Source organism: Trachypithecus francoisi, unplaced genomic scaffold (genome assembly GCF_009764315.1).
Source record: "Trachypithecus francoisi isolate TF-2019V2 unplaced genomic scaffold, Tfra_2.0 Lachesis_group5, whole genome shotgun sequence".
Taxonomy (NCBI): domain Eukaryota; kingdom Metazoa; phylum Chordata; class Mammalia; order Primates; family Cercopithecidae; genus Trachypithecus; species Trachypithecus francoisi.
Genome location: NW_022681470.1, coordinates 103828829 through 103847193, shown reverse-complemented (window position 1 = coordinate 103847193; position 18365 = coordinate 103828829). Strand labels below are relative to the sequence as shown.

General features: G+C 34.5%; 1 protein-coding gene across 6 annotated transcripts in view; it reads right to left on the bottom strand.

Annotated features, from left to right (window-relative positions):
• Positions 1-18365, bottom strand: part of SPAG17 (sperm associated antigen 17) — a 238312-nt gene that overhangs the window by 100382 nt on the left and 119565 nt on the right. For all 6 annotated transcript variants that reach the window (XR_004433674.1, XR_004433673.1, XM_033196418.1 and 3 more), the window contains 3 exons: positions 17695-17849; positions 8610-8791; positions 6900-6991 (listed from right to left, as the gene is read on the bottom strand). Coding sequence is in view for 4 of the 6 variants with exons in the window: in XM_033196418.1 (XP_033052309.1) it covers positions 6900-6991; positions 8610-8791; positions 17695-17849 (429 nt within the window). In the remaining 2 variants the exon portion in view is untranslated. The remainder of the gene's footprint in view (positions 1-6899; positions 6992-8609; positions 8792-17694; positions 17850-18365) is intronic.

Here is an 18365-nt window from a genome sequence, read left to right as displayed (position 1 = left end):
AGGGGATAACATTTCACTTATTTAGAGTGAAAATCAAAGTTCCCTATTATCAAAGCGATTGCAAAATGAAAAGAGGAAAATAAACTTAATACAAAGAAAGCAAGAAAGGAGGAAAAGAAAGGATCATAGAGAATATATAAAATACAAAATAGGTTAGCTGAATAAATCCCAAACATGTCATTAATCAGAATAGATATAAATGGAGTCTACTTTCCTGCTAAACGTCAGTGTTCATCAGACAAGACTTTTAAACATCTGGTTTGTAGTCCTTGTTTACAAGAAACACACTTAAAATATAGTTTTTGTTGCTCTTGTGAATAAAATTTATTATTTGTTATGTTTTCTAATTGGTTATTGCTGGTGAATAGGAATGCCAGTGATTTTTTTCAACGTTGATCTTGTCTACACCTGCACTTCCTCAATTCTTTTTAAAGTCAACACAGAGTGACATCAGCAAGATGGTGGAATAGGACTTTCCAGAACTCATCCCTCACAGAAACATGGATTTTAACAACTATCCGCACATGAAAATACCTTCACAAGAGCCAGGAAACCCAGGTGAGAGAGTATAGCATCTTAATGTAGCTTGGAATTAAGAAGACACAGGCTGGTATCTGGTGATCACCCCTCCACGCCTGCCCCAATGCCAGGCCAGCCCCTGCAGACTCAGGCTCTAGGCCCACCTCACTGTCAGGCCCACCTCAGTGGTCCCATAATCCAGGCTGCCTCTAGCACCAAGCTGGTTCCCCGTGGCTCCAGGCTTCAGGCCTGCTCCGGTAGACTCAGCCTCTAGGTCCTTCCCAATGCTAGGACAGTTCTCAGATCCCAGACTTCAGGCTGGCTCATGCAGATCCAGCTTCCAGGCCCTCGTCATTGCCAGGCCAGCACCTATGCTCTCTAGTTCCAGACTGGCTACTGCTGACTCAGGACCCAGTCTGCCTTAAAACCAGGCAAAACTCTGCAGCCCCAGACTCCAGACTGGTGAGTGCAAAACCTATCCTCCAGGAACCCCCGGCACCTGTTAGTATCCAAAAACTCAGCCTCCAGGCCGACCCTGTGAACACAGACTCCCGACTTGCTTAGTGCCAGGTCATCCCCTGTGGCACCAGGTTTCAGACCAGCCCCTGAGGCCTCATGTTCCAGCAGACATGAGGTCCTGCTAGGCCTGCTCTAGCAGACTGAGGTTCCAGGTCCATCCCAACAGACCCAAGCACGGGGCTGGTTCCTGTGAACCTCAGTTCTAGGGTCACCCCTGCAGAGTCAGGTTGCAGGCTGGCCATATGGTTCTAGGACCCAGGCCTGTCCTCATGGCTTAGCACCAAGTCGGCCCCATGCTCCAGGCTGGTGCCCAAAGCCCCAGTCTCCAGTGGACCCAGGCTTGCCTCCATGGACTCAGGCTCCATGCCCATCCTTGTGGACCTGTTTGTAGGCCCATCCAAGTCTCTGGCCAGTTCCTGCAGACTCAGGCTCAAGGTCTGCTCCAGTGTCAGGTCAGCACTCAAGGACCCAGACTCCAGGCCCACCTCAGCCTGGAGGTTGAACCCAGTCAACAGGTTTACCCCGGTGGACTCTGGTGACAGGCTGGCTGCTGTGCATTCAGGATCTGGGCTTGTCAGAACAGACCCAAGCTCCAGGCCCACCTCAGCAGACCCAGGCTTCAGGCTCAAGCCTTCAAACCCAGAAAAGATAAATAAAACAATTCAACTTTCTGTTAAAAAATTAATGAAACTAAATTTGTTTTTCAAAAAAATAAACATGAATAAACTTTTAGCTAAACTAAAAAAAAGAGAGAGGACTCAAATAAATACAATTTGGAATAAAAGAGGAGACATTACAAACGGTACCACAGAAATGCAAACGATCAGCCAGGGGCGGTGGCTCACGCCTATAATCCCAGCACTTTGGGAGGCTGAAGTAGGTGGATCACGAGGTCAGGAGTTCGAAACCAAACTAGCCAATATGGTAAAACCCCCTCTCTATTAAAAATACAAAAATTAATCAGGCATGGTGGTGCATGCCTGTAGTCCCAGCTACTCAGGAGGCTGAGGCAGAAGAATCGCTTAAACCCGGGAGGCAGAGGTTGCAGTGAACCGAGATCGCACCACTGCACTCCAGCCTGGGCGACAGAGCGAGACTCCATCTCAAAAAAATACATATATAAAAATTTAAAAAAATAGAATAAAATATAAAAGGACCACAGAGAGTACTATGAATAATTACATACTAACAAATTGATAACCTAGATGGAATAAATAAATTCCTAGAAGCATACAGCTTACCAAGATTGAGTCATGAAGAAATATAAAACTGAACAGACAAATAACAATGAAGAGACTGAATCCGTAATAAAATGTCTCCCATCATGAAAAGCCCAGGACCTGATGGCTTTACTAATGAATTATCTCAAACATTTAAAGAACTAATACAAATTCTTCTCACCCTATGAAAAAAATTGAAGAGAAGAGAATACTTCCAAACTCATTTTATGAGGCCAACATTACCCTGATACCAAAGCTAGACAAGGACATTGCTAGAAAATAAAATGACAGGCCATTGTCCCTGGTGATGTTAGATGCAAAAATCCTCCAAAAAATTCTAGTAAACTGAATTCAACACCACATTTGAAAAGCTCATTCCTCATGATTAAGTGTGATTTATTCCTGGGAGGCAAAGATGATTCAACATATTCAAGTCAATATATGTGACATGCCATATTACAGAATGAAGGATAAAAATCATATAGTCATCACAATAGATGTGGAAAAAACATATGACAAACTCAAACATCCTTTCATAATAAAAACTCTCAACAAAGTAGATAAAGAGGAAATGTGGTAGATAAAGAGGAAATGTATCTCAACACAATAAAAATGTCCATGCTACCCAAAGTGATCTACAGATTCAATACAATCCCTATCAAAATTCCAATGTCATCTTTTCATATAAATAGAAAAAAATCCTAAAACTTGTAGGGAATTACCAAAGACTCCTAATTGCCAACACAATTTTGAGCAAAAATAAAAATGCTGGAGATAGTGTTATAGTAGGTAGCTAGTCAGGCATGAGCAGGGCAGATGAGGGCTGCCGCCCATCACACACAGCAGGACTGCCAGATGACCATCAGGTGATGGCCAGGCAGTTGTTAACTGTCTCGCTAAAATAATAATTGGTCACAGCTGGTGCCAGGGAAGGGGCGTCTCCCAATAGATGGAAAACACCTGAAACTGGTGATCAGTAGCTTCCCAGTGAGACATCAGGAGGTGGGTGAGTGGGCTCAAAAATGTGCATTAAGAGGCAAAATAGTGGAGTTTAAGTGGTATATGAACTTCTTCTAGGAATGCTAGACTGGTAAGGGAACAACGCCTCAAGTGAGCATGCATACAACTCCAGAAACCATACTATGTCTGCTCCCCTTCCAAATGCCAGCAGGCCACTGCACATGTGGACAGCCCACCCCAAGGGAAGAATCATGGGAGAAGTAATGCAAGACCCTGGAAGTATGCCAACATTTAAAACACCAAGTCAAAAGGTCAAACTATGTACTTGATCTCTCAAGTCACCTGCTCAGCCCTCTTCCAAGTGTACTTTATTTCGTTTCATTCCTGCTCTAAAGCTTTTTAATAAACTTTCACTTCTGCTCTAAAACTTGCCTCAGACTCTCCTTCTGCCTTATGCCCCTCAGTTGAATTTTTTCTTCTGAGGAGGCAAGAATTGAGGTTGCTGCAGACCCATATGGATTCGCCACTGGTAACAGTATCACACTACCTGATTTCAAAATGGCTAGCTATAAAGCTATGGTAATCAAGACATCATGGTACTGGCACAAACACACAGACCAATGGAATACAATAGAGGGCCCATAAGTAAATGCACACATGTACAGTCAATTCATATTCAGCATAGATGCCAAGAACACAAAATTGAGGAAGACCAAGTTTTCCAATAAATGGTGTTGGGAAAACTAGGTATCCACATGCAAAAGAATGAAATTACACTCTTATCTAATGTACATGCACAAAAAACAACACAAAATGGATTAAAGACGTAAATGTATGTCCTGAAATTATGAAACTACTAGAAGAAAACACAAGAGAAATCTCCATCACATTGTTCTGGGCAATGATGTTTTGAATATGACCTCAAAAGCACAGGCAACAAAAGCAAAAATAGACAAATGGCATCACATTAGACTAAAACCTTCGCACAACAAAGAAACAATCAACAAAGTGAAGAAACAACCTATGGAATATGACATAATATTTGAAAACCTGCAACTGATAAGAAGTTAATATCTAAAAATATACCTAAAGTACTCAACTCAGTAGCAAGAAAACAAATAACCCAATTAAAAAATGAGCAAAGGACCCAAGCAGACATTCTCAAAAGAAGGCTTACAAACGTCCCACAGGTTCAGGAAAAAAAAGCCCAGCATAACTAATCAGCAGGGAAATGCAAATTAAACAAATTAAACTCATGATGCGATATTATCTCACACCTGACAGAATGGCTATGAGAAAAAAGACAAGATAATAAATGTTGGGGAGGATGTGGAGAAAAGAGAACCATGGTACACTGATGATGGGAATATAAATTACTACAGCCACTATTGAAAGCAGTATGGCGGCTCCTCAAAAATTAGAATTAGAACTACCATATAATCCAGCAATCCCACTTCTGGATATATATCTAAAGGATTTGAAATCAGTATCTTGAGAAGGTATCTGCATACTCATGTTTATTGCAGCATTATTTACAATAGCCTAGATATAGAACCAACCTAAGCATCCATCAACAAATAAATGAATAAATAAAATGTGAGATACACACACACAATGGAGTACTATTTTATGTATAAATTATATAATACTATGTATACATATATTACATTATATACATACTACATTATGTATTATGTATGTATATATACACAAAATACATAATACATAATATATAATATACAGTGTAATTAATATAGTGTTATAATATATAGTGTAAATACAATACTATTACAATATACAAACCATATAATATATAACACTATAATATATAAACTATTATAATATATAATAGTATATATATACAGACACACATACATACACACACAATGGAATACTATTCAGCCTTTAGAAAGAAGAAAATTCTGTTATTTGCGGCAACATGAATAAGCCTGGGGGACATTACATTAAATGAAATAAACCAGGGACAGAAACACAAATAGCACATGATCGCACTTATATGTGGACTCTAAAAGAGTTGAACTCACAGAAACAGAGAGTAGAATGGTGGTTACCAGAGGCTGCAGGAAAGGGGATCGGAAAGACGTTGGTCAAAGGTTGTGAAATTTCAATTAGACAGAAGGAATAAATTCAAGAGATCTATTGTACAACATGATGACTATAGTTAATAACAACGAAATGTATACTTGAAAATTGCTAAGAAGTTAGATTTTAAGTATTCTTGCCACATAAAAATAATAACTATGTGAGGTAATGCATATGTTAATTAGCTTGATTTAGCCATTATATAATATGTACGTAATTCAAAACATTATGTTGTACACCAGAAATATATACCATTTTTTTCTCAGTTAAAAAATAAGTAACAAAAATAAGTTTTTAAAAGCCAACATAACCTTAATACCAATGCTTGTTAATAACAACACAAAAGTCTATAGACCAATTTCATTCACCATGGATATAAAAATTCCAAATAAAATGCTATCAAATCAAACCCAGTTTTTTTATGGAAATAACAATATGCCATGAACATATAGTACTGTAATTTTTATCTATCATGTACATAAAGATGTTCCCAGGAGATTATTAAAATTAAAATTACTAGGTTCTACTCTCAAAGATGCAGTTAGGACAGAGTAAAGAAATGTGAATTTTACTAAGTCGCTCCTCCCACCAGACACCCTTAGGCAATTATGATATATGTAGTTATGTGGGATGAGAACTAAACTGAAGGAAACCATGAATGAGTTTTTTTATAGAAATGAAAATGCAACTTGTGTTGTTAAATCAATCTCTATAATTCAATATATCAACAAAAGAGGAAAACTAACATATATTAGTCTCAAAACAGAGAGTTTAAAAATTAATAAAATTTGGCAGTAATTAACAATAAAGTTGATGGTATGGCATGTAATTTTCTTTGCTATTAATATCCAGAAACCAGAGGCTCATCAAAATTAATCAACTTTGTTTAAATGTTTATTGAATTCTCATAGGGGTGGGGAAGTTCGCTCTTGCTTACCCAGTATTAAAGCCTGCAACAAAGCTATCATAATTAAAATAGTATGGTACATGCATAGGAATAATTAAGTAGGTGACTGAAACAGAATACAACATTCAAAATTGAATTCAAAGAATAAATGGGTGCCTAATATGCGATCTAATCGACACCCAAATTCAGTGGGGAGAATTAGTGTTATATTTAATTAAAAAGTATAGTAACATAGCCTATCTGGACAAAGAAAAAGTACGACCTTTACATTATACTATATAAAAATACATTTTAGATAGATATCTAAATATAAAAAAACTATAAAAATATTCTAAGAGAAAGCAAAAAAATATATATGTATATCTCAAAGTGGAATCAACCCAGTAGAATCAATAACATAAAAGCCCTGAAACCATAATGGGAAAAAAATAACAGAGTTTTTCAAAAACTGTTTAAAAATAAGCTATAACATACACACAAAAACGCACAAATAGCACAAATCAAACACTCCTGTAAGTACCAGCAGGTCAAAAAGAGATGGTCTCCAGCTTCCAGGAAGCCATCCTCATGCTTCTTGCCAATCACTACTGCCCCAAAGGCAGCCACTATCCTGTTCTGTAATACTTTAGTTCAGTTTTGCCTGTTTTTAAACTTTATGTAAGCTGGATTACCTTGAGAGAGCCTTCTAAAATGAAAGGAATCTTTTCCTTCTCTTTTTCTTTTTCTTGATCTGATATCTCTGTTTTGCTGATTCCTTTGTTACCTATAATCAGACAAAATTAAACTTCTTAGTAACTCTTAAATAAGATATCATAGAAGGACAAAATCTCTGGGTTAGATGAGATCTCAAAGGCTTTCAAGTTCAACTTCTCATTTATTTATCTCTGATTTTTTTCTTGCCATCTCTAGAATGAACATCTGAAATGGGACTGAGCCACATCAGTGATGGGGAGCTCAGTTTCTGGAGACAGTTCATTCCATTCTCAGTGTGTTGATACGTTGCAGCTTTTATTGAACTGCGGTCTCTCTCTCTCTAAAGCTTTCACCTAATAATCCTAGTTTACCACTTTAAGACTACACAGAACAAATCTAACGTTTCCATCCATATTGAAGCCCTTCTCTTGCCATTGTAGTCATTCTATTTTGAAGACTTATATTTTTCTGTACTTGAGAGACCTGAAATTGAATGCAATATCTAACAGGTACATCCAATACCAAATTAACCATTATCTAGATTTTCACAGGCTTTTGGTCTTTTCAGTAGTATTATAAAGAAAAGGCAGTAAACTCACATTTTTTTCTTACTAATATGCAGGTGTGGCCCTAGACGTGAGTATTAGAGGGCAGCCCTACCCATTTTATAAAAAAATGTAGTCCTATCTATTTCTTTTTCTTTTTCTTTTTTTTAGGTACTTAATGCTCTCCTTCTGGGTCCCCATTAGGACCCGGAACTGATAGATTATACAGCCATTTTGGTCGATATGGTAAATGGTTCATCATTAACTTGGTTTTATATGGTTTACTTTAAAATCATGCCAGGTACAAACTCCTTTGGTAATTGATAGAGGTTGCCAAAATTTTGGAAGTTATGTAGCATTGCTTCTTTATGAGAAATCCCTCTCACTTTGGCTATAAAAAATGAATATTATTAACAAGGAGTCCATTTTCTTTGAACAAACAATGAAATGTGATTATTTTCTAGATGAATTATCTCATTGTTTCACTTCTTTATCAAGTATCTTTCTAAAAGTCTATTTTACTCTATCACTGTCTTCCCCTTCTGCCCACAGCCTCAAGGCCACAATAACACAACATAACCACCACAACAACATCATCATCAACAAAAGTATATATTGATCCACTATCCTGTCAAGTACCGGCCACAGGCCTCCAAAAATCTCTTTCCCCATTATCTTTAGATTTCTACTCCCAGTTAGTCTTGGGACCCTTCTGTGTCCTGTTCTAAGGAAGACCTTGTTTTAATCTCACTTTTGGATTCTATAATTATTCAAATATATATCTACTAACTCTGAATTTACCTTTTATGTTGTCAACAAATCTTAGATAGCTTAATTTACCAATCCTACCAATAAAGGCATTTGGCATTTCTCTAACATGTAACATTTGATCTGCACAACAGATGGAATCTTCCAGATCTGACAAGAAGTGGGGTCAATATAAACAAATATTCTATTATTGCACTCAGGTACAATCCCATATTTGGAATGCAGCTACTCTATTTACTAGAGAAAGTGAAGAATCACAGGAACTTTTTTGAGTAATTCTTTTTAATGCTGAAATATTCACAGTCTTGATTAAATTAAGAGATAGAAGAATGTTCTTGAATTTTATTCTACGTGTAAGTTGAACTGGTTACTTACTTTTAGATTTTTTAAGGGAAAAGATTTTGCTAGCAGAAGTAAGTCTGGCATTAGCAGAAGATCTCAATTCCAGCTCAGCTCTGGTCCTGATGATTTCCTCATTCATTTTAGATTCCTGATATATAGCTTCTTCTTTTGTAATCCAATCTTGAATAGATTTTGCAACAAGTTCCAAATAATTCCTAAACAAAACAACAACAGATGTCTATTTACTATGAAAGTCAATAAATACTAAATATATTGACTGTGTAAATAAACTTTGTGCTCATGTTGCAAATATAATGAGTTTGAATATATCTTAGATGTATTTTGCACAAAATAGTCAAATACAAATATCCCGTGAGCATATGAAAAATGCCCTTCATCCACAGTTAAAGATATGTAAATTTTAAAATGAGATCTTTCATCTGACTCACTAGGCTTTGGGTTTAAGAAATAAAAAAAGAAATGAAATCTTTCCACCGAAGTGAAGGATTAACAAGTTTAATAATACCAAGAGTTAATGACAGTTTGAAGAGATGATCACTTTCACCACTGTTAGTTGGAAAATAATATAATGCAATCTCTTTTTCAGGTAATCTTATAGCACATTAGGAACTTTTAAAATTGATGACCAGTTAATACTCACTGGATTAACTAAATCACTATAGCTTTGCTATGAAGCTTACTGACCTTATGAATATGCACATCTTAAATACTATTCTCTAACTGCTTGTGTGTTTATGCTTTCATTGGCAATTTGTTGCTTACCAACTGTCGTATTTGTTCCCAAATTCATTCACATCATTTATACTGACTAGTGTAATTATTTAAATTAGATGTTATATATAATTATATGAATGTCCAAAGAGAGTTGTTTCTGAGGACATTAGTTGTAAGATTTAGATTTGACAATAAAAATTAGTTATTGTCAAATTATGTGAAAGTGAGGCTTAAAGTTTTGAAAAAATAAAGCTAGATGGATTATATACTCAGGTTGTTTAATAGTTTTAATTCTTCATCCTTTTTGGAGAAATAAACTATAAATGTAAAATATGAATTATGGGGGTACCCAACATCTTCATTTAGAAGGTAATGGAGATCTCAAACTCAACATGTCCCCAGATGAACTCTGGATCTACTCCAACCTGCAGCATCCAAATTCTCTGGCATTTTTAGTTGATGGCAAGTCTACACTTCCAGTTAAACAGGTCAAATACCCTGATGTTCTACTTTGTCACTCTTATTTTCTATTTTCTTTTTCTTTTTTTTTTTTTTTTGAGACTGAGTCTTGCTCTGTTGCCTAGGCCGGAGCGCAGTGGTGCAACCACTCAGTTCACTGCAACCTCCGCCTCCTGGGTTCAAGCAATTCTCCTGCTTCAGCTTCCCAAGTAGCTGGGATTACAGGTGTCTGCCACCATGCCCAGCTTCTTATTTTCTTATATTCTTCCAATCTGTCAGGAAATCTAAATTATTGTGTAAAATTATTTAAAAATAATAAAAAATGTATTTATAATATATTCAAAATCTGCCGACTTCTCACCACCTTTACTGCTATTGCCCTGGTCTAAGCCATTACCATCTCTTGCTAGGATTTCTGCAATAGCCTCCAACTGGTTTCCCTGCTCCTACCCCCAAAGTATATTCTCAACATAGCAACTAGGATGATCCTTGTAACTCTTAAGTCAGATCATGTCTTTCCTCTGCTCAGACCTTTTTAATGAGTCTGCATGTCAAATAAAAATCAGAATACTTACAAGTAACCTACACCAAGGAAACACAGACTTATATATACAGCTCAAGCAGTCTTCAAATGAGAGAGCAAAATAAATATTAAGCATGCAATGATTCGGAAAGCTTACCACACATAGGTACTTTCTGAAATATTTACTCACAAACGTAATCCAGTTGCATTAAAAAAATAAATCAGAGAAATAAGACAACATTGGATAGAAGTTAAAAGGTCAAGAAAAAAAGCAGTATGATTTACAATTAAATGTAACTATGCTATTAATTTGTGATTAGAAACTATTACTTTACAATGAGAAACAATAGTTCTAGACAATTCCAAAATGAGAAGTAGGGATTTGTTGGGGGTAAATGGAATTATGTTAAATTAAAAATTTTTTTTGCAAAATAATATTAATACTCATTAACTCCAGATATGAGATAAAAATATATCAATGTTATTTAAAAGGGTAAATATAACCTCTAGCAGAATATAAATAGAATGTATAACTTTTTAAAATTCATACTCAATACACTTAGAATATTCAGTCTAACAAAAGAAAATAGACTAATACTACATAAAAATTTATTTATAAAATTAAATGGTAAGAATAAAACCAAATGCATTACCAATAAAAGTAAAAGTGAATGGACTAAATTCTTTAGCATTTAAAATACTTAACTTTATTTTTAATTATTATTAAAATCCTTTAAAAGACATAAGCTATCAGAGTAACTAAAAAAATGCAAGCTACTATTTATTTATTTATTTTTGACAAGGTCTTGCTCTGTCACCCAGACTGGAGTGCAGTGGTACAATCATGGCTCACAGGTGCCTCAAACTTCCGGGCTTGAGAAATCCTCCCAGCTCACACTCCCAAGTAGCTGGGACCACAGGTGCGCACCACCAGACTCAGCTAATTTTTGTATTTTTTTGTAGAGATGGGTTTTGCCATGTTGCCCAGGCTGGTTTCAAACTCCTGTCCTCAAGCGAGCTTCCTGCCTTGCTTTCCAAAATGCTGGGAATACAGGCATGAGCCACTGGGCTGGCCTCAAAGTGCTATTTAAAAGAGATATACATACAAACGAAATTACGCAGAAAGATAGAAGTGTGGCAGATGGCAGACTTAAGAAGCCAGAAGCCTAGGTCTTTGATGACTTTTACGAGCAGTTGTACTAGCTCTGAGGCACTGCCCAAGTCCAGATTTCTTGCTACAGGAGAAAAGTAATCCTCTTCTTAGTTTAACCCCGGTAGTCAACTTTACATTAACCTAGTGAAATACAATACCTACCTGAGGTATAAAATGACTGGGAAAGTTATACCAACAAATTCTTATATAAAGAAAGACTATCCAAAAATATTAATATCAAACATTATTAAATACAAGGTAGAAAGTATTAAAGGGAACACAGAGGGACATTTTATCAGATTGATAAAAGTCCTCAATTAAGAAGGATTCAAAAATAAATTTGCACACACGTTACACATGTCAAAATAATAGAAAGGGGAGTAGATAAATCCATAATCATAAAAAGATATGAAAACATCCTTCTCATAAACAGACATTAATCATGAGAATACTCTGTTTAATTGTATGCCAATAGACTGGAAAATCTAGATGTCATGCATGATTCCCTAGAGAAATAGAAATTACTCAAATTGATTGAAGAATTAACAAATCTAAATAGAGGATTACTTTTAGAAGAATTGAAAAAGTTACAATTGATCCTTGAGCTCTTCATATTACCATTTCTCTCCTTGGGCCATGTCATCTAGCCCCTAGGAAGCCATAAGCTCAAAATGATTTTCCCTGTGAAATAATGTGAAGAAATTACATTTAAATCTTCAAGCAATTTTCAGTTGATTTTTGTGTATACTTTAAGATAGTAATTCATTTTTTGAATTTTAATTTATTTTTAAATAAACAAAAATTGTAAATATTTATAATGTACAACATGTGGTTTTGAAATATATATACTGTGGAATGGCTAAATTGAATTAATTAATATACATACTATCTTGCATACTTATTTTTTGTGGGGTAAGAACACTTAAAATTAGGAATCCAATCCTAGTGCTATTATATTACTGTCTACTTCTCCTTTAGTTCTGTTAATATTTGCTTTATGTTACTTTGCTGCTCAATGCTGTGTACATACATATTTACAACTGGTCTATCTGCTTGGAGAATTGACCTTGTCATTATATAATGATGTAGTCATTATAAGTCTTTCTTTATCTTTTGTAGCAATTTTTGATTTAAAGCCTATTTCATATGACATAAGTGTAGACAACCTTGATCTCTTTTGGTTATTATTTGCATGGAATATGTTTTTCTCTCTCCTCACTTTCACCTTATTTATGCCCTTAAATCTAAAGAGAGTCTCTTGCAGGCAGAGTATAGTTGGATATTGTTTTATTACCCATTCATCCACTCTGAACTGGGGAATTTAATCCATTTAAAGTAATTATTAATAAACTGTTGCCATTTAGTTCATTGTTTCCTCTTTTACTCTCATTCTGTAACACAGTATATTACATTTATTGATTTATATATATTGAACCCTTCTTGCATTCCAGTTACAAATTCCACTTGATTGTGTTGAATAATTTTCAATTTTGTTTTACAGTTCTTTTGTTTATTTCTTACTCTTTTTCTGTCTTCCTTTTTGACTGGCTGATTTTTTTGCAGTGTAATTATTTCATTCCTTTCTCTTTCTCTTTCATGTGTTTATCATAGATTTTTGCTTTGTGGTTACATAAAACACCTTACATGTATAACAGTTCATTTTAAGCTGATAAAACTTGACTTTGATTTTACACAGAAAGACATACTTGCAGAAGTTTTTTTTTTTCTTTTTCCATTTTTTAGAGATGCGGTCTTGATATCTTATCCAGGCTGGAGTACAACTCCTAGGCTCAAATGATCCTCCAGCCTAAGACTCCCATGTAGCTGCGACTCTCCCCTCCCAACATTTTATGTTATTGACATCACTATTTACATATTTTTGTAATGTGTATCCATTAATGAATCATCACAACTAGTTATTTTAATACATTTGTCTTTTAACTTTTATGTTAGTGTTAAATGTGATTTATGAACCACCATTACAATATTAAAGTATCCTGAATTTGACTATATACTTACCTTTACCTGTAAGTTTTATGCTTTTATAAGTTTTCACATTGCTATTTAGTGTTTTTCATTTCAACTTGACAGCTCCCTTTGAGTATTTATTGAAGGGCAGGTCTGGTGGTGATGAACTCCCTCAGCTTTTGTTTGGGAAAGACTATCTCTCCTTCATTTCTGAAGGCTACATTTGCTGAGTACAATATTCTCAGTTGTGTTATAAATGCATTCCTTTGGTCACATTTATATTTCCTGAATTCGTCATGTTCCTTGAAGTTTTCTGTTGCTGTCTTTGCAATTTAAGAAGCAGTTCTCAGGCCGGGCGCGGTGGCTCAAGCCTGTAATCCCAGCACTTTGGGAGGCCGAGACGGGTGGATCACGAGGTCAGGAGATCGAGACCATCCTGGCTAACACGGTGAAACCCCGTCTCTACTAAAAAAAAAAAAAAAAAAAAAAAAAAAAGAAGCAGTTCTCTCCTCCAGTCTTTACTGACTAGATTTGGTATATAAAAAGGTGTTCAACACTAATCATCAAGGACATGCAGATCAAAATGACAATTAGATATCATTTCACTTATACTGGGATGGTTATTATAAACAAAACAAAATAAAACAAAAGATATCAAGCATTGGAAAGGATGTGGAGAAACTGGAACCCTTATATATGGTTGGAGGGAATGTAGAAAGGTGCAGCCACTATGGAAAATAGCATACAGGTTTCTCAAAAAGTAAAAATAGAACAACCATATAATCCATCAATCCCTCTTTTGAGTATGTATACAAAAAAATTGAAATCAGCATCTTCAAGAATTAGCTGGACTCCCATCTTCATTGCAATGTTTTCCACAGTAGCCAAGATAAAAAAACAACCTAAGTGTCTGATGATGGATTTAAATATGTGGTATATATGATGGAATAGCAGTCAGCCTTAAAAAAGAAGGAAATCCTGCCATTTGTAACATTTATAAACCTAGAGGATATTATGCTGAGTTAAATAAGCCAGTCACTGAATGACAAATACCGGCTGATTCCACTTATACAGGTTATCTAAAATAGTCAAATTCATAGAAGCAGAGAATAGAATGGTGGTTTACAGTGGCTGGTATGGGTGTGGGGAATTGTTTTTCAAATATCATTAATAATATGATATTGTGCACTTGAAGATATGTTAAAAGAAGGGATCATGTGTTCAATGTTTTTAAAAAACAACAACACAAATGTACATGAGGATGCTTTTTAACATAATGAGTATGTTTAGTACCTTGGTTGTGGTAATGGTATCATGGGTATATGCATATGCTCAACCTCTCAAGATGTGTAAATTAAATGTGTACAATTTCATGTATATCAATTATACCTCAATAAAGCTAAAAAATACTTATCACAATTTCTAAAGAATGAGTCAAACAACATAGCATGTAACTGTCACTAGTGAAAATAAACAAAATGGAACTCAAAGTAAAGAAACTGAAAAAGAGAACATAAAAGGACAAAATTAGGTGATTGAAATCAATCTAAAAATATGTACTAAATTCCCAACCAAGAGGCAAATATTGTCAGACTAAATTTTTTTAAAAATCCCAACTACACATATTTCACAAGTTACATATGGGCAGAAAGGATATACTAGATATAATATTAAAGAAAAAGGTTTGTATAACTTATCAATGTCAGATAAAATATATCTGATAAAATCTATACAGATATATTAATGTCAAACATATCAACATTGTTATCAGACAAAATAAACCTGAAATCAAATAGTAGTCCTAGAAATAAAGAGGAACATTGCATAAGGATAAAAGGTTCATCAGGAAGATATAACAATTCTAATACTGTATTTGTTTAATAATATAACCTCAATATGCATGAAACCAAAAACTGATATAATTATAACGAGAAACTGAAAAATTCATCATAATATTGAGGTTTTTTAAAAAAGGTTTTTTCCCGTTAATTAATGGAATTTTCGACCAAGTCCTCAAAAATCCAAAAGATTGTGGAAGATTTAAAAAATACATCCCTACAGTCAGAAATTAGAGAATATTCCCTCCTGTCATACAAACTTTAAGCATTAAAAAACTGACTACATATTAAACAACACAGCAAGTATCAACAAATTTCATAGACTCAGTATTCCATAGAATATGTTACCTGAATACTATATCTTAAAACTATAAACTGTTAACAAAAATGTAACACACAGCCAAGTGCTTAAAACGAAAACTCACATTTCTGTGTAATTAATGGGTCAAGTAAGCAAGGATAATGGAAATTAGAAATGAAAGATAATAAAAATACTGTCAGATACTTTGAGATGTTGCTAAGGTGGTATTTAGGGAGAGATTTTGCCTTAAATGCTAATAAGCAAAAAGTCAACCAAAACTAGCAAAAACCAACTCGAAATCACAAGATAAGATTTTAATTTAAGAAGTTAAAGAACATCAGAATAATCCAAGGTAACTAAAGAGGAGAAATAAACAAGATGATGGCAAAATCAAATAAAATAAAAGGAGAAAGAATCAGAAAGCAAGAACAGATTTCTTAAAAATATTAGCAAGACTGGCAAACCTTTGGCAAGTTTGATCCAGAAAAATATAGAGAAATCGTACATTTAAAATGTTAAGAACAAAAAAGAATATAGACACATATAACACAGGTTTAAAAGATAAGAGAATATTTTAATCAACTTTATGTCAATACTTTTGAAAACAGGTGTAATGGTCAAATAGCTGGAAAAATATAAATTATAAACCTAATTAAAATTAAATAGAAAACCTGAAGAGTCTGATAATCATGATAGAAGTCGGGTCAGTAATCAAACATCTTCCCTGGGCCGTATGTTTTTATCTGCAAACTCTACCAAATGCCAAAGGAACATATATCTTAATTTTCCACAAACTATTTCAGAAAATTAAAAAATTGAAATAAAAAGGGAGAACACTTTCCAGTTAATTTATGAGGTTAATATAATCTCAATACCAAAACCAAACAGGTATATTTAAAGCAAGGAAAAATTATAGCTGAATCTTGCCCATGAATACACATGTAACTATTCTAAACAATATATTAGCAAACAAATGTGGCAATTATAAAGAAGGTAACATAATGGACAAATTTGGCTCACTACAGGAATGCAGGTTTGGTTCAACACTAGAATGTCTGTTAATGAAATCAGTACTTTCACAGATTAAAGAAAAAATATAAACACCTAAATTGATCCAGAAAAATCATTTTATTGATATGACTTAATGACCATCTATGATTGAGAACTCATAGCACACTAGAAATCATTTTTTAACTTAATAAGGAATATTTACATAAATCCTAGAGCAAAAAAAAAAAAAAACATTTAATTGTTGAATATTCAAAACATTGCCTTTAAAATCTGGAATAAGACAAGGATTTCTCCTCAAAATTAAATTGGAGATCCTAGCCAGCAAATAAGGCAAAGGTATAAAATGTTTAATTATTGTTAATGAAAAACAAAACAATGACAAACACAGCTTAACTGTTCAAGGTGTTATATTAGTATACGTACCATATTCCTTTCATAAAATGACTTTAAAATGTGTGTGTGTGCCCACATACAGCATAGTCCCCCAATTATTATGTAAGTCCATTGAGTAAATCTTTCCATATTCTTTGAAACAAAAGCTATACAAATTATACTGAAAATACATTAACCAGTATTGAAATAACAACGAAATATCATCATACTTAATGAGAAGAGAGAACAAAGTTTTAAGACAACGAGGAAATAACTAAGGAGATGGAAAGAAAAAAAAAACATCACTGACTCCTAGGCTCTCAGTTTGCTGGAAACCTGACTGCTCTGTTGGTATATTACTCAGCTGACCTATTTTTGAATATTCCCCAGATAAAATAGAGTTAAAAAGACCAACATGCAGAATGTCATGTTTTATAGTTCCTACTTGAAATCTTTTGGAGATAGTTTTACTGTAATCTAAATGAATCAAATGTAATTTAACAACATCCTCACTGGATTCCATGAGTGCAAGAATGATACCTGTTTTCTTTAGTGATATAGCTCCAATGCCTATACAGTGCCCAGCACATGCTGACATTCAATTTAGTGAGCTGAACTGAATCTATAGTACTACACAAATGTTTTCATTGAGCTGAACCCCCTAGCTTAGGCTAAGAAACTAACACCTAAGTAACTAAGTAACTGGCAAGCTAAGTAAACCCAACTAACTAACTAACGAAACTTTCTAAATTTGTTACCTGAATCCAACATTGGAGTGAAGAGCAATGTTCCAATATTCACAATGCAAACGTTGTCTATTCATTGGATTGTGAAAGACTAAAAGTAAAGAGTTGTCTTGGGTATGGTAGTAAGAATCAACACACCTATATTGCTTATGGGCTTCTTGAAGGACCTGAAAATAAAAATAATTGCATTGTAGAATCTTTTTTATTTTCCCAAAGAGAAAGGTCTCCTACTACGGCATTTCTCTACTCCCTTTTTCTTCCTACATTTACCTCCACATTGTTAGTCAAGTTGAAATTCCCAGAGGATTCTTTTCTAGCTACTAGAAGGTGAGAGCATGAATGGTAGATAGCTTGGGAAGCATTTCAGCAACACTTTAGAAAAACAAATACTAGGCATCAGGCAGAGAGGCATTTGCTACAAGTGTTCTTCATTAAGGTTGGTAGGTAATAATTAACCACAGCAGTTATTTATCTAGCATTTTCCATGCCTTGATATAGATCATCTCATTTTATCGTCATTAAAAACTCCAGATAAATAGATGCTATGAATTGAATTGTGTTCACCATCCCTATGAAGCCTTAACTGCTAGTGTGATGGTATTTGGAGATGGGGCTGTGGGGAGGTAATGAGGTTTGGATGGGGTCATGAGACTAGGGCCCTGAAGATAAGATTAGCGCCCTTA